Source organism: Scyliorhinus canicula, chromosome 7 (assembly GCF_902713615.1).
Source record: "Scyliorhinus canicula chromosome 7, sScyCan1.1, whole genome shotgun sequence".
Lineage (NCBI taxonomy): Eukaryota > Metazoa > Chordata > Chondrichthyes > Carcharhiniformes > Scyliorhinidae > Scyliorhinus > Scyliorhinus canicula.
Window position 1 is genome coordinate 196299663 of NC_052152.1, and position 25421 is coordinate 196325083.

The 25421-nt window shown below is 44.0% G+C and overlaps 1 protein-coding gene across 11 annotated transcripts in view; it reads right to left on the reverse strand.

Annotated features, from left to right (window-relative positions):
* Positions 1-7687: 7687 nt before the first annotated feature.
* The window catches only part of cyldb (cylindromatosis (turban tumor syndrome), b), a 46780-nt gene continuing 29046 nt past the window's right edge, over positions 7688-25421 (reverse strand). For all 11 annotated transcript variants that reach the window (XM_038803608.1, XM_038803614.1, XM_038803611.1 and 8 more), the window contains 6 exons: positions 24533-24599; positions 21816-21945; positions 16603-16711; positions 15956-16074; positions 10322-10526; positions 7688-8094 (listed from right to left, as the gene is read on the reverse strand). In XM_038803608.1, coding sequence (XP_038659536.1) covers positions 7919-8094; positions 10322-10526; positions 15956-16074; positions 16603-16711; positions 21816-21945; positions 24533-24599 — 806 coding nt within the window. In that variant the 3' untranslated portion in view covers positions 7688-7918. The remainder of the gene's footprint in view (positions 8095-10321; positions 10527-15955; positions 16075-16602; positions 16712-21815; positions 21946-24532; positions 24600-25421) is intronic.

Sequence of the window (25421 nt, forward strand, 5' to 3'; positions counted from 1 at the left end):
TTACATGATTAAATTCTGAAAAATCTTGCTCCTTTGTTTTACAGTTAATAGAGTTTGATTTACCGCCTTGAAACTAATGAAATAATCAAAAAGGCTAATGGAATGCTAGCCTTTATATCTAGAGGATTGGAATATAAAGACACTGGTTATGCTGCAGCTATACAAAACCCTGGTTAGACCCCACTTGGAATACTGTGAGCAGTTCTGGGCACCACACTTTAGGAAGGATACATAGGCCTTGGAGGGAGTGCAGTGTAAGTTTATAAAAACAATAACCTGGACTACAGGGGTTAAGTTAGGAGACTAATTTAGTTCTGTTTTTGCTAGAATTTAGGAGGTTAAGGGTGTTTGATCGATGTCTTCAAGATATTAACAGGGACAGACAGGGTAGATAAAGATAAACTATTTCCACCGGTTGGACATTCTAAAACTGCGGGGCATTGTCTAGAAATTAGGGCCAGACCATCAGGGGATGTGTTGGGAAGATCTTCACGCAAAGAGTGATGGAGGTTTGAAATACTCTCCCACAGTAGTTGAAGCTGAAACAGTTAATTTTAAATCTGAGATATAGATTTTTATTGAGCAAAGATATTAAGGGATATGGGCCAAAGGCAGGTGTAAGGAGGTAGGCCACAGATCAGCCATGTTCTCATTAAATGGGACAGGCTCGAGTGGTTGAATGGCCTACTCCTGTTTCTATCTCAAAATTGCAAATTCACAAAATGACAATGCAGGACTAATCTGAATGTGACAATTGTCTAATCCTTTGTCTGCGATGTAATTTTATACTGTGCTCTGTGGCTTCATGAAGTAATTATTATTATTAAAGTGCCAGTTTACAGGGTGACCTGCTTTCTAATTAAAAGTTGTAGGTACACGTGGCAGTACAGAAGTGGATCACATCATTCAGGTTGACATCAAGGTAATGCTAAGAATATAAAAGCAAATTACTGCAGATGCTGGAATCTGAAACAAAAACAGGTCTGACAGCCTCAGTGGAGAGAGAAAGGGAGCTTACGTTTTGAGTCTGGATGACTGTCTAAGAGAATGCTGCATTGTTGAAGGTGCCGTCCCTCAGATGAGTTATAAAATCAAAGTGTCTCTGCCTGTCTTGACTGATGTGAAGCACCCAGTGCCACAGTCCTGACCAACATTCCATCCTCAGCCAATATCGCAACTACAAATTTACTAGATTTTTAATCTCGTTTGCAGTTTCTGAATTTCTCCTTTGTGCAAATCGGACAATTGCCTCTGTAACATTGTCTGCACCTGGAAAGTAACTAATTGGCTGTGAGGTTATTTTGGACATTCTAAGGAGATGATAAGCTGCTATGTTTTCTTTTCCTTTCATTGTACCCTTCCCCAGTTTATTCCCCACTGCTATTTTTCAACGAAATTATTGAGTGGCCAACTCTAAATTCCATTGCTTTGTTCATGCACCAAAACAGTCGTAACAATCCTAATAAAGGGGAATGTTGCTTTAGGTAAAAATAGTATTGAAGGAATAAAGGGAGCAGAGGGTTAGTTATAATATTTTGACAACAGTGCTTCATTGCACTGGCAAAGTTGATTTAGGATGAAAATGAACATTTGTCAAAGGGGAAGATTGACTTAAAACCCGCATTTGGTGAATCTGCTAATGTCATCATGAGTTTTTTGTATAATGAAAATATATCCAATCAGAAATCTTTTGATCATTGCAGCTACACCCAGGTCTCATTGCAGAACACGGGTGGCACAGAGGTTAGCACTGCTGCTTCACAGCCCCAGGGACCCCTGTTTGATTCTGGTCTTGGGTGACTATGGAGTTTGCACGTCCTCCCGATGTCTCCATGAGTTTCCTCCAGCTTCCCCTCTCAGTCCAAAGGTGTTCAGCTTAAGTGGATTGGCCATGCTAAACTGTCCAAAGATGTGCAGGTTAGGTGGGGTTACGGGGATAGTGCAGTGGATTGGGCCTAGGCAGGGTGCTCTTTCAGAGGGCCGGTTCAGACTTAATGGACCGAATGGTCTGCACTACAGGACTGGACTCTTATGAGCAATGCTGCTGTAGCTTTTGACTATCTCTCCTGCACCAGGGCTGATGAATGAACTTAAAACAGTTACACATTCTCCTTTTACCAACCCAAGTGGATTGAATTTTAATCATTTATGCCAAGGGAACACGTATGATTCCATCTTTTTCACCAGGTCAGATTATGAAAACTATAGTCAAAATCTATATTGAGTTTGAATAGGCATTTTAATTTCAGTAACATAAATTAGCCCTACCAGCTTAAAGATAAGCCTATTAAAGTTTCCAAGTGTGTATGTTGTTAAAGCAGTTTGTTTATAATCAGTGGTGTTCTAAATCAGTTGTATCAAGGTAGAATTTGTATACTAACATACCATCATCCCCCAAACTGAAACAATGCATTAAGATTAAATCATATCTTTATAAGATTATATCTCTTTCCTTGTCAACATTGCCATTGTATATTGAAGCTACTGGATTGAAGCAACATAATTACAACGCCTAGATTTTAAAATTGCATAGAATCTTACAGCACAGAAGGACGCCATTTGACCTATGTGACCGATACCTGGTGCAGGAAAAATGCCAGACTGGCATCTTAGTGCCATCTGGGTGGCACCCTGGTGGCCCTGCCACAGTGCCTGGGTGGCACCAGCAGTGCCAGGGTACCACCCTGCCCAGAGGGGGACCTCAGGTCCCTTGGGTGACCCCTCCAAATGTCGTTCCGTCTGGTCCCCATTTGTGGGGAACAGTACTGAACGGAGCTCACCTGAGGTCTCCCAAGGTGAAGGCGTTAGATCCCAAAGCCTGGCGTAGATATGGCGAACTGTATTTTAGAGTGACTAGCTGTTCACTCTAATATGCAGATTTGCCAAATACTGAACCCGCCCACAATGGGAGAAATTCAGATCGTGATGTCTCACGAGATTCCATTACATCTAATGAGGCACGGCGAGCCGGGTAGATCCCAGAAGAGTTTGGGCGCAAAGCGGCCAGTAGATCCCGTCCTGGATACCAACCACTTGCTGGTGGAAACAGAAACAGATTCTCCCCATCTCTATCAAATCCCCTTCTACAGCTGGCATGTTAGCTAGCTAACTGGATGGGCATAAAACAGTTAACAGTGTAATCCAGGAACAACTTAATGTGTGCACATAAAAGCAAAATGCTGCAGATGCTGTAAATATGAAATACAATTGCAAGACTGGCAGCATCTGTGGCGAGAGAAACCGAGTTAACATTTTGATTCTACATGGCCCCAGAGCTGAAGCGGGGCAGAAGTGTGATTGATTATATTGCTGGAGGTGGGGTGGGGCGGTGGACCAGAATAGGTCAGGGCTAGGTGGGAGCTCAGGAAAGATTGACAAAGGTGTCATGGACGCAAAAGGAGTTTTAATGGTAGTAGTAACGACTAAAAAAGGTACTAATAATGGCACAAAGGTGAGGTGACAGCTAGTGTTTGAACATAGCTGGTGGAATTGATAACTAAGAAAATCTTAAATTAAAAAGTACATGTAATGTCAAAATCAGAGATATAATTAGACAAAAATTAATGCTGAGGTAAGGGAGATACCAGGAGGGATGTCCAAAAGCTTGGGAAAGGCCGTTTTTAAGGAAGGCCCTGAAGTTGGGAGAGGTTTAAGGAAGACAAACAGAGGGGGAAGATCAATGGGATACTATTCATTTCCTTGTTCTACCAATCATTAATTTACTTGCAATTCTTGCCGGTGAGCAATCAGGCAGTCCTGGTAGGCTATAATTTAATTTGACCACTTTTACTCCTCCATGAAGCTCTTTAAAACCTACTATTTGACTGAGCTTTCATTAAAGTTTTATTCCCTCAATTAAAGCCCATATAAAGACCCAAAGACTGGAAAAATATTGGTGTGTTCATGGTGTCTGCCACTACTGATGCCGAAAGAGCAGCAATTTGAGTGGCAAGAAAAAGATGAACCAAGAGTTGCAAATTTCCATGAATTGCTGTACAAACTATGCTGCTTTGCTACCAAAAGAGAAAATGCTGGAAAATCTCAGCAGGTCTGGCAGCATCTGGAAAGAGAAAAGAGATAACGTTTCGAGTCAGGATGACGCTTTGTGAAAACTTTTTCACTCTTTATTTCTCCTCTCTAATTTGATTCTAATTCATCCCATTTCCATCTTTGTTGTTCGCGGTTTCCTTCTCTATCCATCAACCATTGGGACTGATCCTCACGAGGCTCATGATGTGCCCCATTGATCTCTAGCTGTAATGTTCTGGTTTTTCAAACTTTAATTAATGGTGATAATATGAAATGTCTGCAGAGAGGTGTTCAGTGTGTGACATTTAATACTTGGTTGCTTTACGAAAAACACAATTTGCTGGAAATAGGATATTAGTTAGCATCTGTGGAGAGGACCAGCGCGGATTCATCATCAGAACAAGGTATTTAATGGGAGCAAGAGTGCCTGAAGTTGAGGGAGGTGAAAGATGAGCTGGTTTAACGAGGCCATCACAAGACAGCAATCATCCACTTTACCATAACTTAAGGAACAAGAGCCATTCAATTAGGTCACAGCTGATTAGAAATTAAAATGTTGCCAGTCCCAGAGGGTCCATGTGCTGCTCTTTCCTTTGAGAGAGCTAAGGTTTCCCATGGCAGGTTTATGGAAAAAGTGAAGTCGTATGGGGTTCAGGGTGTACTAGCTAGATGGATAAATGACTGGCTGGGCAACAGGAGACAGAGAGTAGTGGTGGAAGGGCGTGTCTCAAAATGGAGAAGGGTGACTAGTGGTGTTCCACAGGGATCCGTGCTCGGACCATTGTTGTTTGTGATCTACATAAATGACCTGGAGGAAGGTATAGGTGGTCTGATTGGCAAGTTTGCAGGTGATACTAAGATTGGTGGCGTTGCAGATAGCGAGGAGGACTGTCAGAGAATACAACAAAATATAGATAGATTGGAGAGTTGGGCAGAGAAATGGCAGATGGAGTTCAATTCAGGCAAATGTGAGGTGTACAAGAGTCGGCAGGTCATGTTACAGTTGTATAGGACTTTGGTTAGGCCACATTTGGAATACTGCGTGCAGTTCTGGTCGCCACATTACCAGAAGGATGTGGATGCTTTGGAGAGGGTGCAGAGGAGGTTCACCAGGATGTTGCCTGGTATGGAGGGTGCTAGCTATGAAGAAAGGTTGAGTAGATTAGGATTGTTTTCGTTGGAAAGATGGAGTTTGAGGGGGGACCTGATTGAGGTCTACAAAATTATGAGAGGTATGGACAGGGTGGATAGCAACAAGCTTTTCCCAAGAGTGGGGGTGTCAGTTACAAGGGGCCACGATTTCAATGTGAGAGGGGGGAAAGTTTAAGGGAGATGTGCGTGGAAAGTTTTTTATGCAGAGGGTGGTGGGTGCCTGGAACGCTTTGCCAGCGGAGGTGGTAGAGGCGGGCACGATAGCATCATTTAAGATGCATCTAGACAGGTATATGAACGGGTGGGAACAGAGGGAAGTAGACCTTGGAAAATAGGAGACAGGTTTAGATAAAGGATCTGGATCGGTGCAGGCTGGGAGGGCCGAAGGGCCTGTTCCTGTGCTGTAATTTTCTTTGTTCTTTGGTGGCGTTTTAACCTGAGGGTCACTGCACCTCAGCTCAGCAGCAAGGCTGAGAAGGCTTCATGAATAACCTTGGCCGGTACAGGAATTGAACGTGCGCTGTTAGCATCGCTGAACAATTGTACAGCTCACTATACCAAGCATCATTTCCTGTCCTGATATTTCTTTATCATAAACATTTTAGAGATAAATCAATGGGAGCAAGTCATTAACCATTTCATGCTTTATTTCTCTAAATGCACTAAAAAGGCAACATTGCAATCAAGTGACTAAGTTGCTGAACATTTTTATACAGTAGCTACTGCCTGCTCTGAGGTGAATTAAACTTGCTCTCAACATGAAATGGCAAAAACAAATCCAATGCTGGAAGTCAGTTCTCAAAAAAAGTGTAATTAAATAATTCATTAAAAAAAGCTTATTAGTGATGTGAAATCTAACACAAGTTAAATACGTGCGTAGTTTTTCCTGTTAGCCTCTTTGCATACAATATTCACAAGTACAGTTCCTCCACCGAGAGAGCAGGAACATTTATTCTTCTACAGCTCTGCACACAGCTTTGTAATGCTTGACAAAGTTGTTGTATCCTCTAACTTTCTTTTGCTCTTCATGGAGATTTGTGAATGGCAAACTGGGATTCTATTGCTTCTTGGTACGGGCGAAACGAAAATACACATCAAAGCAACAACCAATCTGCTTTTTATTTTTCACAAATGGCGGATGAAATCATTACATACTATCACCAAAACACTGGTAAAAATCTGTGAATGCCAAGTCATACAGAAGAAATTTGACTTACTTTGTCATCATAAATCAGTGGCCCAGATTTGAGGGAACAGCAGTCTTTCTCGATTAGTACAGAGGAATGAATGAATTGGAAATGATCCTCAAAACACCAGTAAAAATTCAGACATCTTACAAAAAGGAAAGTAGCGTTTAACTGATCGCCACAAAAACATTGCCGTCCCTCATCCAGGCGATGGTGATCACTGACCATCAGAAAGCAGAGAGATGAATGTTTGGTTCCTGGCACAATTGGATTTCACAGGAAACTGTGGGTCTGTCGTGCCCAATTTCCCAGCTATTTCAGTTCATGAATTTAACACCATGTTTTGTGGGTGTGTAAAGCAATCCATTCTATCCATCACAGTTAGGATCAGTAATGGCGACAATAAGACCATTAGATGTACGAGCAGAAAGAGTGGCGTGGTGGTGCAGCGTTGCCCCACAACACCGAAGACCTGGATTCGATCCCAGCCCCAGGTCACTGTCCCCGTGGAGTTTGCATATCTCTCCCCCCCACCTCCCCCCCCCCCCCCCCCCCCCCCACGTCTGCGTGGGTCTCACCCCCACAGCCCAAAGATGTGCAGTGTAGGTGGATTGGCTATGCTAAATTGCCCCTTAATTTAAAAAAAGACATACAAGCAGAAGTAGGCCATTCAGCCCATCCAGTCCACACCGCCATTCAATGTCATAAGAACCCACCAGCTTCACTATTGCCTTATAGGGAAAGTAATCTGCTGTCCTCATCCCATCTGGTCTGTATGTAACTCTAGACTCACTGTAATGTGAAATGGTCAGTTACACCACTGTTGTTAAGCCTAGCATTTATTGGCCATCACAGATAACCACAACCCACAAAATAATCTGTAAAACTAGGAAGGAGATTAGTAAACCTGCTTCTTTGGAAAATAGAAGTAACATTTCAGTAAAGTTAAAATTTGTTTCAAGTTCTTTATTTCCTACATAAGTAAATGTATTGGAATAGAAAATTACGCCTGGCAGCGTACTTATAGTGTATATGTGGGTGCAATTATATGTTTAACCTGTCCTCATGGAAGATAGTCCACATGCTGATTATATGAGTAAATAATCTGATTTCCTGACATGCAAGCTGCTCGGCAAGTTCAGCTGTTAATCTGCTGCCCAGCACAACATGATCAACAATTTATTTTGCCTGATACATTCTATAACAGAGCTACCGCGTTCTCCTCCCAAAGTCTATTCACGTCATTTTGTTGGCTTTGTTTTCCAGCTCAATAAATCCAAAGTATACAAACACTGGGTGAAAATTAATCACATCCAACATTCCCATAAAATAGGTTTTAATTTGGAAATCAAAACGGATTGCCTTGTTGTTTCATAGTACAGGGCAGACTATTTTACAAAGATGGTACAGGAGCATTTGACAAACCAACATTCTTTCCTCACTGAATGATCTGATCCACAGGAGAATGTAGAACACTGAAGATGCAACTATTTTCCATCATTTACTGGAAGGTGCAGTTTCATTGTAAGGTTTTTGAATTCCATTGTGACTCATTTGTACAGGCACATCCTTGGGCTCTGATACATGCACATATAGGCATCACAGAACAGTCTCTTAGCAAATCCATCAAGCTGCTTCAGGTCGGTATAAGCCAGCTTGTCCTCTGACATCAGCAGATAATCACCTATTTGTGGACAATCTGTTATCTCTGGAATATTCTCCTCACCTAGAACAAGGAGAACAGATTGGTTAGCAAAACAAACCTTGTGTCAATTTGTGCATGAGAAATGGAGTTGATGCTTGCCCTGTAGAAAGCAGCGGTTTGTGAATCTATATCATTATTGTACTCAAGTATACAAAGTACAAGTGAAAGTCAGAGAGCAAGACAAGAAAACAAACTGGAGGACAAATACAAATGTTACAGGAAAGCTTTAAAACATCCATTAGGAAGAGCATCTTTGCTCAAAGGTCAACATGTTCGAAATAATCTCTATCAGTGCGGAATAAATTACACAGACGAGCTTTTGGCTCCCGTTCTCGGTTTTTACAAAATGAATTTTTTTCATTAAAATAAATAAAAGTAGTGTCTTTGTCCTCAAGACATGTCAAAGAGCTTTAGATCCAAAAAATGATTTGTGAAATGCATTGTCACTTTGCACACAAAAGTCCCAGGAACAGCCATGAGACCAGTTAATATGTTCCTGGTAGTGGTGGTTCATAGAATTAGAAGTGCTGAAGGAGGCCATTCAGCCCATCGAGTCTGCACCAGCCCTTACAAAGAGCACCCTACTCAAGTTCATGTATCTACCCTATCCCCGTAATCCCCATTTAACCTTTTTTTGGACACTAAGGGCAGTTTAGCACGGCCAATCCACCGCACATCTTTAGACTGTGGGAGGAAACCCACATAGACACGGGGAGAACATGCAGACTCTACACAGACAGTGACCCAAGCCGGGAATCGAACCTGGGACCCTGGAGCTGTGAAGCGATTGTACTAACCACTATGCTGCCATGTTCATAGAATCATAGGACTTGCAGTGCAGAAGGAGGTCATTCGGCCCATCGAGTCTGCACCGGCCCTTGGAAACAGCACTCTACCTAAGCCCACACCTCCACCCTATCCTCATAACCCAGTAACACCTCCTTAGCTTTTAATTATTAGCTTTTGGTATTATTGTGAACAGACTGATGCGGCCCCAGTTTAATGTCCTATGTGAAAGATCTCACCTCCAGTAATGCAAATTCTCTCTGGGATTTAGCTTGAACCACCAACGCCTGACTCCGAGGCGAGTGCATTATTATCGTTGAGGAAAACCAAACTTAATGTTCTTCTCTATTGCTGGGCAAGGTATGGAACCCAAATGTGTTAAAACATCTTTGGAGTACGGAGAAAGCAGAGGCGCTCGAGAGTCAAAAAGGATGATTTCAGTTTTGAAGGGGTTAAGTTGTAGGGCGGGAACGACTGATTTACGACTGATGTCAGATAGGAAGGAGTTGACTAATACGGTACAGAAAAAACAGCTCTTACTTTCAAGCAAGTCAGGTTAGTACGGTCAAAATACATATTCAAGGGAATATCAGAGTACAGGAGAAACTGGTTTGTGTTATAAATGGATTGGAAATATTACATATTGCCCACAAGAACAGGTTCTATGAGCCGATTTGAGATTCTAGCTCAGCAAGTACGTAAAATCTGCCTTGGGTTCCACAGCTACAGTTTCACTGCAGGGCACAATTTGATACGCCATCAGGTGAGCAGTCCCACCAAATAAAGCTGCTCATTGCTCAGTAACTAATAAGTATGGATTTCAGAAAAGGGCAAGCTAGGAAGAGATGTTGTAAACACTGACCTAATTTCCACAATGCAGAAAATCAGTTCTACTTTGTATAGTTTTGAATTTGAATTTAGAGGTAATACAAATACGCAAAGAGCTCCCACATCCAGACTGTCGTGTGGCTAATGCTGCTGTAGAGTAGCTTCAATACTATGTGAGCTCATTTCCACCCTCCCCACGCTTCGAGAACTCATTTTTTTGTATTCATTCATGGGATGCGGGCATCGCTGGCTGGGCCTGAATTTATTGCCCTTCAACTGAATGACTTGCTGGGACATTTTAGAGGATATTAAAAGCATCACCCACATTGCTGTGGATCTGGAGTCACATGTAGGCCAGACCAGGTAAGGGAGGCAGATTTCCGTCCCTAAAGGACATTAGTGAACTAGATGGGTTTTTACAATAAACAACAATGGTTTCATGGTCATCATTAGACTTTTGATTCCAGATTTTTTTTTTAAACCGATGTGCCATGGTGGGATTTGGTCGCCAGAGAATTATTAGTGCTCTGGATTACTAGTCCACCAGGAAGTTCAAATGATTAAATTGGTCAGATAGGGATGCAAATGAAGGGAGGAAGACGAGAATCCAATTTGTGCAATCAATAGAAATTACCAATTCGGTCAGCCATGCTGTCAAAGAAAAGCCAGGAATCTTTGCCGGGCCCATACTTCACGAATGAAACATAATGGCTGGTTTCAATACAAAGTACTGCAAACAGTTCCATCTTGTGCCGTGGAAAAGGGGATTGGACAGAAACGTCCCTTGGATATGGAAATTTCCTGAATTGGTGATCTTTCCTCTCCTTATGGGAATGAACCTGTGGGAAATTCCAAGAGAAAAGCTATTAGAACAGTGGTAGCAGGGTGGACTGGAAATAATTGACAACAGCAGTCCACACAGCCCGTAGTAACTTGGCTCCACCAGTTAGAGACAAACAACAAATGTTTATTTACACAACATGCTACCGTCACAATAGTGCAGCCACGATGCTGCCAGTCCGCCTCCTGGATCGAATGGAGCAAAAGCCTCCGCTCAGCAATTCCGCCCACTAACTGCCAACTGGACGAGCGGGTCACATGGCCCTTCAGTAGATCACCCCTTAAAGGGCCGGCTACTATATCGCGCCGCCGCCCCACCGCCCCACCTTCCCCCCCCCCCCCCACCCAAAAAAAACCCCAACTCCTTCATACAAAGAATAATAGTTAATTTATCCAGTTCCCCATAATTAACAATATTGCATCTTTTTAACGAGACCATCAAAATGTCAGTCTGGCTGGTGGCTTCCGCTTCCTCGTAGACCGGCACAACTCCCCTGACTGGGGGGCTTCTGTTGCGGCATTCTGTAGAAACGGTCATGCCAGGTCTCTCTCTTCTGGAACAGAGGCTTCACCCGCCTCTGTTTCTGTCAGAACAATACTCTCGTCTGTCACGGGCAGATTGGAAATTTCACTTCTCGGGTAGCCAACATCACCTCCAGCTGGCAACAACGAATCAGGCTGTAGCACTAGTTCTTGGGGGTGACTCTCACCCATGCAGATGGTCCACATATTTTCTCAAAATCCTGCCTTGTACCGGTGCCTCTTTTATTGCTCTTAACTTGCCCTCCAAAGGTTGCAGTCCTTGCGCATCACGTGGTGACAGTCATCAATATGGGGTGGTACTGCTGCCTCACAGATCATGGGTCTTGGGTTCAATTCCAGCCTCGGGAGACTGTGTGGAGTTTGCATGTTCTCCCCGTGTCTGCATGGGTTTTCTCCGGGTGCTCCGGTTTCTCCTCCACAGTCCAAAGATGTGCAGGTTAGGGGGATTGGCCACGCTAAATTGCCCCTTAGTGTCCAAAATGTTAGGTGGGGTTACTGGGTTTCGGGGATGGGGTCGAGGCATGGGCTTAAGTAGGGTGCTCTTTCCAAGGGCAGGTGCAGACTCGATGGGCCGAATGGCCTCCTTCTGCATTGTAGGGATTCTATGAATATGCGGTCCAAATATACAATGACTGGATAGTCAGGTGCTCTTTCCTAGGGTAGGAGAGTCAAGTATTAGGGAACATAAGTTTAAAGTGCATGGGGAAAAGTTTAGAACAGATGTGCGAGGCAAGTTTTTTTTACACAGAGGGTGGTAAATATATCGAACGCACTGCCTGGGGAAGTGGTGGGAGCAGGTATGATAGTGGCATTTAAGGGGCATCTGGATAAATATATGAATAGGGTGGGAATGGACACAGAATCCATAAGTGCATATGGTTTTAGTTTAGGCAGGGACCATGGACGGCGCAGGCTTGGACGGCCGAAGGGCCTGTTCCTGTGCTGTATTGTTCTTTGTCACGCAGTAAACCTTGTAACAAACTTTCCATGATTCTTTGAAATATGGCTCAAGCCGATGAAACGGCGAAGGGCAAGCGTGTATACTGATATAATCCTTAATGCGTATTAATAGCCAGATATCGGACTTCCAGTGGCAGCCATGGAGGAGCAGGTCGCACATTTGATAGCTCCCGCCTGTGACGGCACCTCTGCCGTTCTCGCCGGCCCGATACTCCACAAGACCGGTGGTGGTGGTGGCTCTGAGAATCAGGGGGCAATGTAGGAGATATAAGAGAGTGGAGGGAGCATCGGTTTGGACCCCGATTTATAATAATCATCGGTTTGTGCTGAGTAGGCTAAATGGTGGGTTCAGGAGTTGGCAAAGGGCAGGAATTAGAAGGATAGGGGATCTATTTATAGATGGGAGCTTTCCCAGCTTGAAAGCCTTGGAGGATAAATTTGAATTGTCAGCAGGGAACGGGTTTAGGTATTTGCAGGTGCGAGACTTCCTGAGAAAACAGGTGCCGGCCTTTCCGCTGCTGTCGCCACGGGGGATACAGGATAGAGTAGTCTGCAGTACCTGGGTGGGAGAGGGGAAGGTTTCAGATATTTACCAGGAGCTTTCGGAGGCGGAGGAAACTCTGGTGGAGGAGCTTAAGGGCAAGTGGGAGGGCGAGCTGGGAGGAGAGATAGAGGGGGGTCGATGCCCTAAGCAGGGCTAATACCTCCTCATCATGTGCCAGGCTCAGCCTGATACAATTTGAGGTAGGCCACCGGGCACACATGACAGTGGCCCGGATGAGCAGGTTTTTCTGGGTAGAAGATAGGTGTGCGAGGTGCACGGGAAGCCCAGCAAGTCACGTCCATATGTTTTGGGCATGCCCGAAGCTTAGGGTTTTGGCAGGGTTTTGCTAAGGCAATGTCCACGGTGCTAAAAACAGAGATGGTACCGAGTCCGGAGGTAGCGATCTTTGGAGTGTCGGAAGAGCCGGGAGTCCAGGGGTCGAAAGAGGTTGACGTCTTGGCCTTTGCCTCCCTGATAGCCCGGAGACGTATCTTGTTAATGTGAAGGGACCCGAGTGTAGAGATCTGGGTTAGTGGCATGGCTGGGTTTCTCAGTCTCGAGAAAATAAAGTTCGCCTTAAGAGGGTCAATGATCGGGGTCACCCGGAGGTGGCAGCCATTCGTCGACTTTCTCGGGGAAAATTAAAAAGTCAGCAGTATTCCAAGGGGGAGGGGGGGGTTGTTGTTTTATATTGGGGTATGTGAAGATTGAGATGGGGGAGAAATGTTTATTATACCATGTTGATGTCATTGTCTAGGTTATTTTTATAAAAATTTTCAAATACCTTAATAAAATATATATTTTTTAAAAGTTAGGTATCCTCTGGAAGCATCATCCAACTCTTAACTGTTGATATACATGACTCATATATAATTTCACATATGAATGTCCTCCAGCCAGTCTTGCATATAAATCCTTTATCTTTGGGTTAGAATATCTGTCCAGCTTTGCTGCTTAATTTACCATTAATTTATAGTCCCCGCAGATGCAGATTGTCTTATCTAGCTTAACCACAGCTACTATGGGGCTTCCCAGTCAGTGAACTGGACTGGCTGGATGATTCCTAGTTCCCAGTCAGTGAACTGGACTGGCTGGATGATTCCTAGTTGCCAGTCAGTGGACCGGACTGGCTGGGTGATTCCTAGTTCCCAGTCAGTGAACTGGACTGGCTGGATGATTCCCAGTTCCCAGTCGGTGGACTGGATTGGCTGGATGATTCCGAGTTCCCAGTCAGTGAACTGGACTGGCTGGATGATTCCTAGTTGCCAGTCAGTGGACTGGACTGGCTGGATGATTCCGAGTTCCCAGTCAGTGGACTGGACTGGCTGGATGCTTCCGAGTTCCCAGTCGGTGGACTGGATTGGCTGGATGATTCCGAGTTCCCAGTCGGTGGACTGGACTGGCTGGATGATTCCGAGTTCCCAGTCAGTGAACTGGACTGGCTGGATGATTCCGAGTTCCCAGTCAGTGAACTGGACTGGCTGGATGATTCCGAGTTCCCAGTCAGTGAACTGGACTGGCTGGATGATTCCTAGTTGCCAGTCAGTGGACTGGACTGGCTGGATGATTCCTAGTTGCCAGTCAGTGGACTGGACTGGCTGGATGATTCCTAGTTGCCAGTCAGTGGATTACTTCATGCAGGCCTCCTTATTTAATTCTGAAAATTTACAACCAGATGAGTTTAATTTCTTGAAGCCAGTCACGGCTCATTAGTAGAATCACCTCTGGCCAGCTCTCTTAGAAGTATCATGTAGGAACCAATCATTGACTGTTGACAGGCAGAACTCTGTCCCTGGACAACTCATAGGTTGCCAGCCAGCCAATCGAAAAAAATGTCCTCTAAAGCTGGTGCTTAAGGTTCCCTCAGTACCGAAGAGTCTGTTTTCTTCTCTCCAAAGAGCAAATCCTGGAACACACTGACCTGACTAGCAGGCTGCTTAAGCTTGAGTTCTCTGCTTAAAGGCACATATTGATAATGGGTTCATGGACCAAACAATAATAAAATAAAACAAAAGAAATGGGAACAAAGGAAAATCAAAAGGAAGGACTCTAACAGCACCCTTCACAGCACTCTCCATTGCTAATGGTGTTTCCGCTGCTTTTTGGTCTGTTTCTGCAGCAATTCCTCTTTATGGCCTCATCATCGACTCCACAGACCAATCGATCCCTCAGCATATCATTTAATGTTGTCCTGAAGTCACAGTGTTGCACAAGTTTTCTAAGTCTTGCTACATAGGTTGCAATGGTCTCCCCTGGGGCTCTCCCTGTGAACTTGAATTTGAATCTGCAAAATCATGGAGGGTATTGGGTGTAGTGCCTTTTACCAAAATCACGATGGCTAGAAAACTAACCACTATGCTTCACAGCGCCAGGGTCCCAGGTTCGATTCCCGACTTGGATCACTATCAGTGCAGAGTCTGCACGTTCTCCCCTTGTCTGCGTGTGTTTCCTCCGGGTACTCCGGTTTCCTCTCACAAGTCCTGAAGGACGTGCTGTTAGGTAATTTGGACATTCTGAATTCTCCCTCAGTGTGCCCAAACAGGCGCCGGAATGTGGCAACTCGGAGCTTTTCACAGTAATTCCATTGCAGTGTTAATGTAAGCCTATTTGTGACAATAAAGATTATTATAATAAACAAGCTTGCATTGTGAGCGTTTGAGTCCTGCACACGCTTAGCAATATCGCTTTCTTCTTCCACTCCTCCTCAATTCCGTTTTCTCTGGAGAAACATTCCAGTCACTCAGTATCAGTGGCTGGTTTAGCTCACTCAGCTAAATCGCTGGCTTTTAAAGCAGACCAAGCAGGCCAGCAGCACGGTTCGATTCCCGTACCAGCCTCCCCGGACAGGCGCCGGAATGTGGCGACTAGGGGCTTTTCACAGTAACTTCATTGAAGCCTACTCGTGACAATAAGCGATTTTCATTTCATTTCATTTCATACCGCAGCGAATGTTCAGCCAGGCATCGAAGGATCCATTCTACCGAAGACAGGCACATCTGCAGCTATCTTCTACTTTGCAAGCTTGACTTCGACTGCACCAGGTTCTGAATTGATGATGGTTCTGAGTTGATGATCTTGCAAACACACTTCTGCTTTCTTTTACCTCATCGCGAAATGTAGAAACTTGGGCTCCACCAATTAGGTACAAACAATGAACATTTATTTACACAACATGCTATGTACACATAGTATAGCCACGATGCTGCCAGCCTGCCTCCTGGATCGAACCGAGCAAAAGTCCGCGCTCTGCTCGGCAATTCCACGCGCCAACTACTGAATGGTCGAGCGGGTCACATGATCCTTCAGAAGATCACCCCTTAAAAGGGGCCAGCTACTACACAAACTATTCACTTTAATTTTTTTTAAATCTAGTATTATTACCTGATTGTTGCAAACGTAGCAGTATTGTTTTATGGCACCTGGATTAAGAGTCGGGTCCAGAAGACACTGAGCACATTCAATCTCTGCCACTTCTCCACAAATGAAGCACTGTCTCAGAGCTGCAAGTAACCACATGCCATAGTTCTTACACAATTTAAAGCGTATAATTAACCAATACAACTTTTGACAACTTTAATGTCACTCCCACCCAACACTATAACACTGTGTTCCTCACTGTGGTGTGTCTAATACTGACAGTGGGATGGGACATACCAGGCAATAATAGTACAAGAGTCGGACATTTTGGATGATTAACATATGTGCATAATAACCTGCAGAGTGGATTATAAAACCAATTGCCTAATTTATAGTGTTCATAATATAAAATATCTGACGACAAAAGTTATTTCAATCTCTATACCGTATGTGACAGCCATGCAAAATCTAATAGGCTCCGCCTTATTACACTGGCTATGCTATAATTATGTTGTTCATTTAGTGCAGCATTAATACTAGCAAAGCACAGTATGACATGTTTCCATTTGCTGCTATTAATTCACTTGTATAATTTCACGTCATTAAGCAAAAGGAACGATATTGTCTTGTAACACAAGTGGCAGAATCACTAACATGGAGCTGATACTTGCCGTTATTAAGTAAATCTGTGATATCTAGTTCCAGCGAGGGCATGATCTTTGTGAACATTTTAAACTGTTTTCCGAACCGTGGCATCTGAACGAGTAGGCACAGCGGAATCTGAAATAGAGACAATGCCAAACATGGTTTCAGAGGATTCTAGCAAGTATCACCGCAGCTCAAGGCCAACAAATTAGATGCCTCTCCCCGTGTTTGGGTGGGTTTCGCCCCCACAACCCAAAGATGTGTAGGATAGTGGATTGGCCATGCTAAATTGCCCCTTAATTGAAAAAATGAATTGGGTACTCTAAATGTATTTTTAAAAAACAAGTTAGATACCAAGTGAAAATCTTTGCTGCACTGCCCCAATGTGCTTCACCTGCAGCCTCAAGACACTTAACACCCCCCCCCCCCCCCCCCCCCCCCCCCCCATCCTTCACTGCACTGTGTAGCACTTCAAATATCCACACAAGTCGGGCAGCACGGTGACGCAGCGCTCACGGCGCCGAGGTCCCAGGTTCGATCCCGGCTCTGGGTCACTGTCCGAGTGGAGTTTGCTCATTTTCCCCGTGTTGTGTGGGTTTCGCCCCCACAACCAATGATGTGCAGACTAGGTGGATTGGCCACGCTAAATTGCCCCTTAATTGGGGGTGTAGGAGAAAACAAATTCCCTAAATTGTACCTACACAGAGAAGAGATGCTGATCCTATCGATCTGAGAATAATTTAACTTGAGCTTCAGTGATATAACAAAAAATGTAACATTAAGATACAAATGCTTTTAAAACCATATACTAGGACTATGACAGCACATAAAAAGGTTATTTCATAAACAATAAAAAAAATAAAAGCCAATAAACATATGATATGACACAAATGATTTTAATAAGAGACGTCTTTATGATCAGAAAGTACAAACAGCATTGAGGCAAATGTGCTCGGAATTCAAATTATCTGATAACTCAGTTTTTAGCCCCATGTAATATTACATTGCTTTCTTCAAATCAGTAGTTCAAACCAGGGGTTTCCAAACTGGGTTCCGTGAAACAAGAGCCTCCCAGTGGTTCAGTGCCATGTCGGGCTGATCAATAGCATTTGGGTTTTGTGTTGTTTCCAATTCATCCAATCAAAAGCTGGCTTCTCCAGAGCTATAACCAGCACAAAACATCAATTGTATTGATCAGGGTGAATGCGGCTAACTGAGAAAAGGTGAGGGGGGTTGGTTTTGGGCCTCGGAGAGAGGTGTGCATGTGAGAGAGAGGATGAGTGTGTGAGAATGAATGAGTGAGAGAGAGAGAGAGAGAGAGAGAGAGAGAGAGAGAGAGAGAGGATGAGTGTGTGTGAGTGAGAGAGAGAGAGAGGATGAGTGTGTGTGAGTGAGAGAGAGAGAGAGAGAGAGGATGAGTGTGTGTAGGTGAGAGAGAGAGAGATCATAGATCATAGAATTTACAGTGCAGAAGGAGGCTATTTGGCCCATCGAGTCTGCACCGGCGCTTGGAAAGAGCACCCTATCCAAGGTCAACACCTCCACCCTATCCCCATAACCCAGTAACCCCACCCAACACTAAGGGCAATTTTGGACACTAAGGGCAATTTATCATGGCCAATCCACCTAACCTGCACATCTTTGGACTGTGGAAGGAAACCGGAGCACCCGGAGGAAACCCACGCACACACCGGGAGGACGTGCAGACTCCGCACAGTGACCCAAGCCAGAATCGAACCTGGGACCCTGGAGCTGTGAAGCGATTGTGCTATCCACAATGCTACCGTGCTGCCCAGAGAGAGGATGAGTGTGTGTGAGTGAGCGAGAGAGAGAGAGCGAGGATGAGTGTGTGTGTGTGTGTGTGAGAGAGAGAGAGAGAGAGTGAGAGAGGATGAGTGAGAGAAAGGCTGAGTGTGTGAGTGAGAGAAAGGCTGAGTGTGTGTGTGACAGAGAGGATGAGGGTGTGAGGATGAATGAGTGAGAGAGAGAGAGAGAGAGAGAGAGAGGATGAGTGTGTGTGAGTGAGAGAGAGAGGATGAGTGTGTGTGTATGTGTGTGAGAGAGAGAGAGAGAGTGAGAGAGGATGAGTGAGAGAAAGGGTGAGTGTGTGAGAGAGAGGATGAGTGTGTGAGGATGAACGAGTGAGAGAGAGAGAGAGGATGAGTGTGTGTGAGTGAGAGAGAGAGGGTGTGTGTGTGTGTGGGAGAGTGAGAGAGGATGAGTGAGAGAAAGGGTGAGTGTGTGTGTGAGAGAGAGGGTGAGTGTGTGTGAGAGAGAGGATGAGTGTGTGTGTATGTGTGTGTGAGGGAGAGAGAGAGGATGAGTGAGAGAAAGGGTGAGTGTGTGTGAGAGAGAGGATGAGTGTGTGTGTATGTGTGTGTGAGAGAGAGAGAGAAAGAGAGAGAGAGCGAGAGAGAATGAATGAATGAATGAATGAATGAATGAATGAAAGAATGTGTGTGTGAGAGAGTGAATGTGTGTGTGAGAGTGAGTGAGTGGATGCGTGTTTGTGTGTGAGAAAAGATGAGTGTGTGTCAGAGAGCGAGAAAGAGGGAGGATGAGTATGTATGTGTGTGAGAGTATGAGTGAGCGTGTGAAGATGCGAGAGAGTCCAGCATTCCAGCAGCTCTCTTTCCATTGAACCATAGGATCAGCAACACTCAAGGACAAAGGACAAAGAAAAGTACAGCACAGGAACAGGCCCTTATGCCCTCCAAGCCTATGCCGACCATGCTGCCCATCTAAACTAAAGTCTTCTGCACTTCCGGGGTCCATTTCCCTCTATTCCCATCCTATTCATGTATTTGTCAAGATGCCTCTTAAACGTCACTATCGTCCCTGCTTCCACCACCTCCTCCGGCAGCGAGTTCCAGGCACCCACTACCCTGTGTAAAAAAAACTTGCCTCGTACATCTACTCTAAACCTTGCCCCCAGCAATTGGCCCCTCTACCCTGGGGAAAAGTCTCTAACTATCCACCCTGTCTATGCCCCTCAGAATTTTGTAGACCTCTATCAGGTCGCCCCTCAACCTCCGTCGTTCCAGTGAGAACAAACCAAGTTTATTCAACCTCTCCTCATAGCTAATGCCCTCCATACCAGGCAACATCCTGGTAAATCTCTTCTGCACCCTCTCTAAAGCCTCCACATCCTTCTGGTAGTGTGGCGACCAGAATTAAACACTATACTCCAAGTGTGGTCTAACTAAGGTTCCATACAGCTGCAATATGACTTGCCAATTTTTATACTCAATGCCCCGGCCAATGAAGGCAAGCATGCCATATGCCTTCTTGACTACCTTCTCCACCTGTGTTGCCCCTTTCAGTGACCTGTGGACGTGTACACCTAGATCTCTCTGACTGTTAATACTCTTGAGGGTTCTACCATTCACTGTATATTCCCTACCTGTATTAGGCCTTCCAAAATGCATTACTTCACATTTGTCCAGATTAAACTCCATCTGCCATCTCTCCGCCCAAGTCTCCAAACGATCTAAATCCTGCTGTATCCTCTGACAGTCCTCATCGCTATCCGCAATTCCACCAATCTTTGTGTTGTCCACAAACTTACTAATCAGACCAGTTACATTTTCCTCCAAATCATTTATATATACTACGAACAGCAAAGGTCCCAGCACTGATCTCTGCGGAACACCACCAGTCACAGCCCTCCAATCAGAAAGCACCCTTCCATTGCTACTCTTTGCCTTCTATGACCTAGCCAGTTCTCTATCCACCTTGCCAGCTCACCTCTGATCCTGTGTGACTTCACCTTTTGTACCAGTCTGCCCTGAGGGACCTTGTCAAAGGCCTTACTGAAGTCCATATAGACAACATCCGCTGCCCTATCTGCATCCATCATCTTTGTGACATCCTCGAACAACTCTATCAAGTTAGTGAGACACGACCTCCCCTTCACAAAACCGTGCTGCCTCTCGCTAATACGTCCATTTGCTTCCAAATGGGAGTAGATCCTGTCTCGAAGAATTCTCTCCAGTAATTTCCCTACCACTGACGCAAGGTTCACCAGCCTGTAGTTCCCTGCATTATCCTTGCTACCCTTCTGAAACAAAAGAACAACATTGGCTATTCTCCAGTCCCCCGGGACATCACCTGAAGACAGTGAGGATCCAAAGATTTCTGTCAATGTCTCAGCAATTTCCTCTCTTGCCTCCTTCAATATTCTGGGGTCGATCCCATCAGGACCTGGGGACTTATCTACCGTAATTTTTTCAAGACGCCCAACACCTCGTCTTTTTGGATCTCAATGTGACCCAGGCTGTCTACACACCCTTCTCTAGACTCAACATCCACCAATTTCTTCTCTTTGGTGAATACTGATGCAAAGTATTCATTCAGTACCTTGCCCATTTCCTCTGGCTCCGCACATAGATTCCCCCCCTGTCCTTCAATGGGCCAACCCTTTCCCTGGCTACCCTCTTGCTTTTTATGTACATGTAAAAAGCCTTGGGATTTCCCTTAACCCTATTTGCCAATGACTTTTCGTGACCCCTTTTAGCCCTTCTGACTCCTTGCTTAAGTTCCTTCCTACTTTCCTTTAATTCCACACAGGCTTCGTCTGTTCCCAGCCTTCTAGCCCTGACAAATGCCTCCTTTTTCTTTTTGACGAAACCTACAATATCTCTCGTTATCCAAGGTTCCCGAAATTTGCCGTATTTACCCTTCTTCCTCAGAGGAACATGCCGGTCCTGAATTCCTTTCAACTGACTCCTCGCTTTAAAACCTACAAAAAGGTTAAGGCCCAAGTACATTTTCTTAATAAGAGAACTTTTTAATTATAATAAAAGTATACAGATAAGTAATAAGAAAAAACTTCCATAAATTAAGTTTTGGCATGTTTGCACCTATTGCACAAAAACAATCATTTGTTGGTGGCTTGGCTCTTCAACACAATAATGTTTCTCAGGGGCTCCTTCAGTATTCGAGAGGTCAAAAGGGTTCCACGGTTGGAAAAGTTTGGGAAACCCTGATTTAAACAATCTTAGTGCAAAATAAACAGACTATTTGGAATAGACTATATTTTGAGGGGTGCTTTTAAGTTCTAAAATGCAAGTTACGTGTACCACATGCAAGGTAGGTTAGCAACAATGGTGTGTATTAAGATTAATAAGGTTTACTTCCGACATAAATCAGTATTATGCAGAGCTACTCAGAAAAATGTGCTCAACGCTTAAAAGATCAAAAAGTAAACATTTTTTTGGGAAAAGAGACTGTGACCAACCTCTTCGAATTTTAAATCACAAGAGAGGAAGGATCTCTCCAGGAGCAACTGTACTGTTGGCACATTCAGTTTCTCATCTTTCTCCAGGATTATCTGATAACAGTAGCTCTCTTGTATTTTCTGGCCTGCCCTACGCAGTGCAAAAGAATAATAATGTTACACAAATCACTTGGGCTCCTATGAATAAGTATAGCCAACGTAAGGTAACCATAAATAGCACTATTAAAATGAACAGGTTCAAGATCTGTAGGTTGAGTTGGAATCTCTGAAAACTGAATTAGAAAGCATTGACCAAGAGGGCACACTGTTTCAACCTGCAACATGTGTCACAAGTGAGGAGCCACATGGCGCAACGCAACAGGAATAGTTGTCAATCTTAGTCCAGGTCACAAGGGAAATATGAGAAGAAAGTTAGGATCCCCAGAACAAGCTCTCTGCCTCATCTCTGATTGCTACCTGGCTTACACAGATTTGAAAAGAAAATACTGCCAGTTTTCAAAATTTGCATCATCACTACAAGAAAATATGATCAAAGTGACAACATTTCAGTACAAATTGTGAGAACAGAAATTCAACATCTAATCTCCAAAACTCTGGGCTCCAAGCAAATTCCATTTAATACACAGAAAACGATTCTTTTTAAAAAATTAATTTAGAGTACCCAATTCATTTTTTTTCCAATTAAGGGGCAATTTAGCGTGGCCAATCCACCTAACCTGCACATCTTTGGGTTGTGGGGGTGAAACCCACGCAAACATGGGGAGAATGTGCAAACTCCACACGGACAGTAACCCAGAGCCGGGATCGAACCTGGGACCTTGGCGCCGTGAGGCATCAGGGCTAACCCACTGCGCCACCGTGCTGCCCCCAGAAAACTATTCTAACAGGAGTAAGCTCCTAGCACTTATTTGAATGAATAAATTTACCTACACAAAATTGAATTTCAACGGCTATAGTGCAGATCCGATGGTCAAGGATGAATGTCACTGACCTTGAAGAAAGCTGCCCACAAGGATCTAGGGATCGCTGTTCCATGAATTTCCTCCCTCCCTGAAGTCAGTTTGTTCTGACGCCAAGTCAAGTGAATTTCCAGGTGCCCAGTGATGCCACCAAGCAGCGTAAACAGTCAATCACATTGAAAAGGTCTCAGGCAACAAACCCGGAAGTGCATGATCATCCCTCATTTTTAATTTGACAGGCAGGGACATAAACAATTGAGAAATTAATTTGGGGGCGGCGCGGTGGCACAGTAGTTAGCACTGCTGCCTCAGAGCTTCAGGGACCCGGGTTCAATCCCGGCCTTGGATGACTGTCTGTGTACTTTCTCCCTGTGACTGCATGGGTTCCCTCCAGGTGCTCTGGTTTCCTTCCACAGTCCAAAGATGTGCAGGTTCGGTGGATTGGCCATGCTAAATTGCCCCTTAAGTGTCTAAAAGGTTTGGGTGGGGTTACTGGGTTACGGGGATAGGGTGGAGGCGTGGGCTTAAGTAGAGTGCTCTTTCCAAGGACCGGTGCAGACTCGATGGGCCGAATGGCCACCTTCTGCACTATAAATTCTATGAATCTATAAATCCACATGGGACTACAGTAGAAGCTAAAATATCACAAGCTATATAAAAAGGGAAATTATCACAATTAAGAAATCCACAATATAAAGATAGAGGTTTTGAGCAGCAATCACTTAAAACCCCTATACCATTCAGCAGGATGCTATTTTTTCAAGGGTTTTTACAGTAAGATTAACAAGGATAAAAAGGCAATTTTTTTTGCCAGTTTAGTCAATTGTACTCAAGTACAGTCTGAGGGGACTTACCAGCTCTGAACAGTTACAGACAGCAACTTCTCCATTGCTGCATTTAACTGTATATGGACTCCTCTGACTCCTCAAACCTCCATACAAACCCCAAAATCTGGGTCTCTAGTTTCCCACTATGGCTTATTGTTTTAGAGCTATTCTTAGCAGCCTATTATCACCAGATATCTCACAAACCCTCTAAATAAATAACAGAAAATAGTAAAACTGGAGATTAGTTTTTTGCATTCCTGATTCCAGGTATCAATGATTAAACAGAAGTGTTTTTTGGATGGATAACAGCCACACTTTCAAAATAAAACAGAAAATCCATGCACTGAACCTTCAGATTTGCACTTAAGACTGCACTCTACAGTGTGACATCTAGTGAAAACAAACACATTTCTTCACAGCAGCTAATGATTGCTCAGAATAGATCAAATCATCGACTTTCAAATGGATTTCCTTTGTGTAAAGAAACTGATAAAACTGAAGATAGAGCTAGTAATTTGTATGTTGGCTGGCGTCCAGAGTTCCCCCTTGATTTTAAACTATCATTGGAGGTCCTTTAATGGGAGATAGCATCACAGTGTAATAAACAGCTACGTAGACCAGCAAGTCCTGGTAGCAACTCAAGGCCTATGCTGAGTAACCTGAACCCAGACAAGTCGGGCAACAATGTGGGGTTTACAATTAGCTTCAGCTTCTTCAGCTATGGAAACAATGAAGAAAATCAATCTGCCGATGCACACATCAAGCAAGCTAGGATTGAGATGTACTGATGAACATCATGGTTCAATAGGTCCTGTCTGGACACATATGTACTGAGCACAATTATGAGGTATCAGTGGGCAATTGTCATTTGTGTAACTGGGTCCTGGCAACATTCAGCAAGAGCAAAAAAGAGACAGATGTTAAAAGCTACCTGATCTTTAGCAATGGATCAACTGCAAGGACCTCATGCAGTAGGACATTGATAAATTCTTCCGGATCTAAATTTAAAAAATTGCACAATGAGTTCATATTTATGTAAACAGTATTAATCACCTCAATTTAACACAGTAACAATGATTAATAAGTTACATATTGTGCATCATTCTTGGCATGTTAAGTCAGCTGATAGTCTGATTTGTGAGAACGTGTGTGTTATAGCTTGTTTAGCACCAAGTATTATTACACTCGGGGTGTGTCCCTTTAAGGCTACAAAGTCTAACTGCTGTTAAATAAATAACAGGCAAGATAATGTAAAGGTTAACAGCTATTTAAGCTACAGACCAGTAAAAATCCTATGGGAATATCAATCAAGGGACAGAAGATAGTTTAGATCCTCCTGTTGCTTTTTTTTCCAGAGCATTGTAAATGACTGCCATTTTCTACCTTCATTTTTAAACTGTTTTCCTTACAGAAGCATAATCAAAGACCCCTCCCACTCGGCTTACTCACTATTCCAACTTCTTCCATCGGGCAGGATACAAACGTCTGAAAATACACACGAGCAGACTCAAAAACAGCTTCTTCCCCACTGTTACCAGTCTCCTAAATGACCCTCTATGGACTGACCTCATTAACATGACACCCCTGTATGCTTCACCCGATGCCCGTGCTTATGTAGTTACGTTGTGTACCTTGTGTTGCCCTATGATGTATTTTCTTTTATTTCCTTTTCATTTCATGTACTTAATGATCTGTTGAGCTGCTCGCAGAAAAATACTTTTCACTGTACCTCGATACACGTGACAATAAACAAATCCAATCCAAAAAGAAACTTGGATTTATCACAAATCTGTCAAAAAGGTGCATACATTCTATCTTTA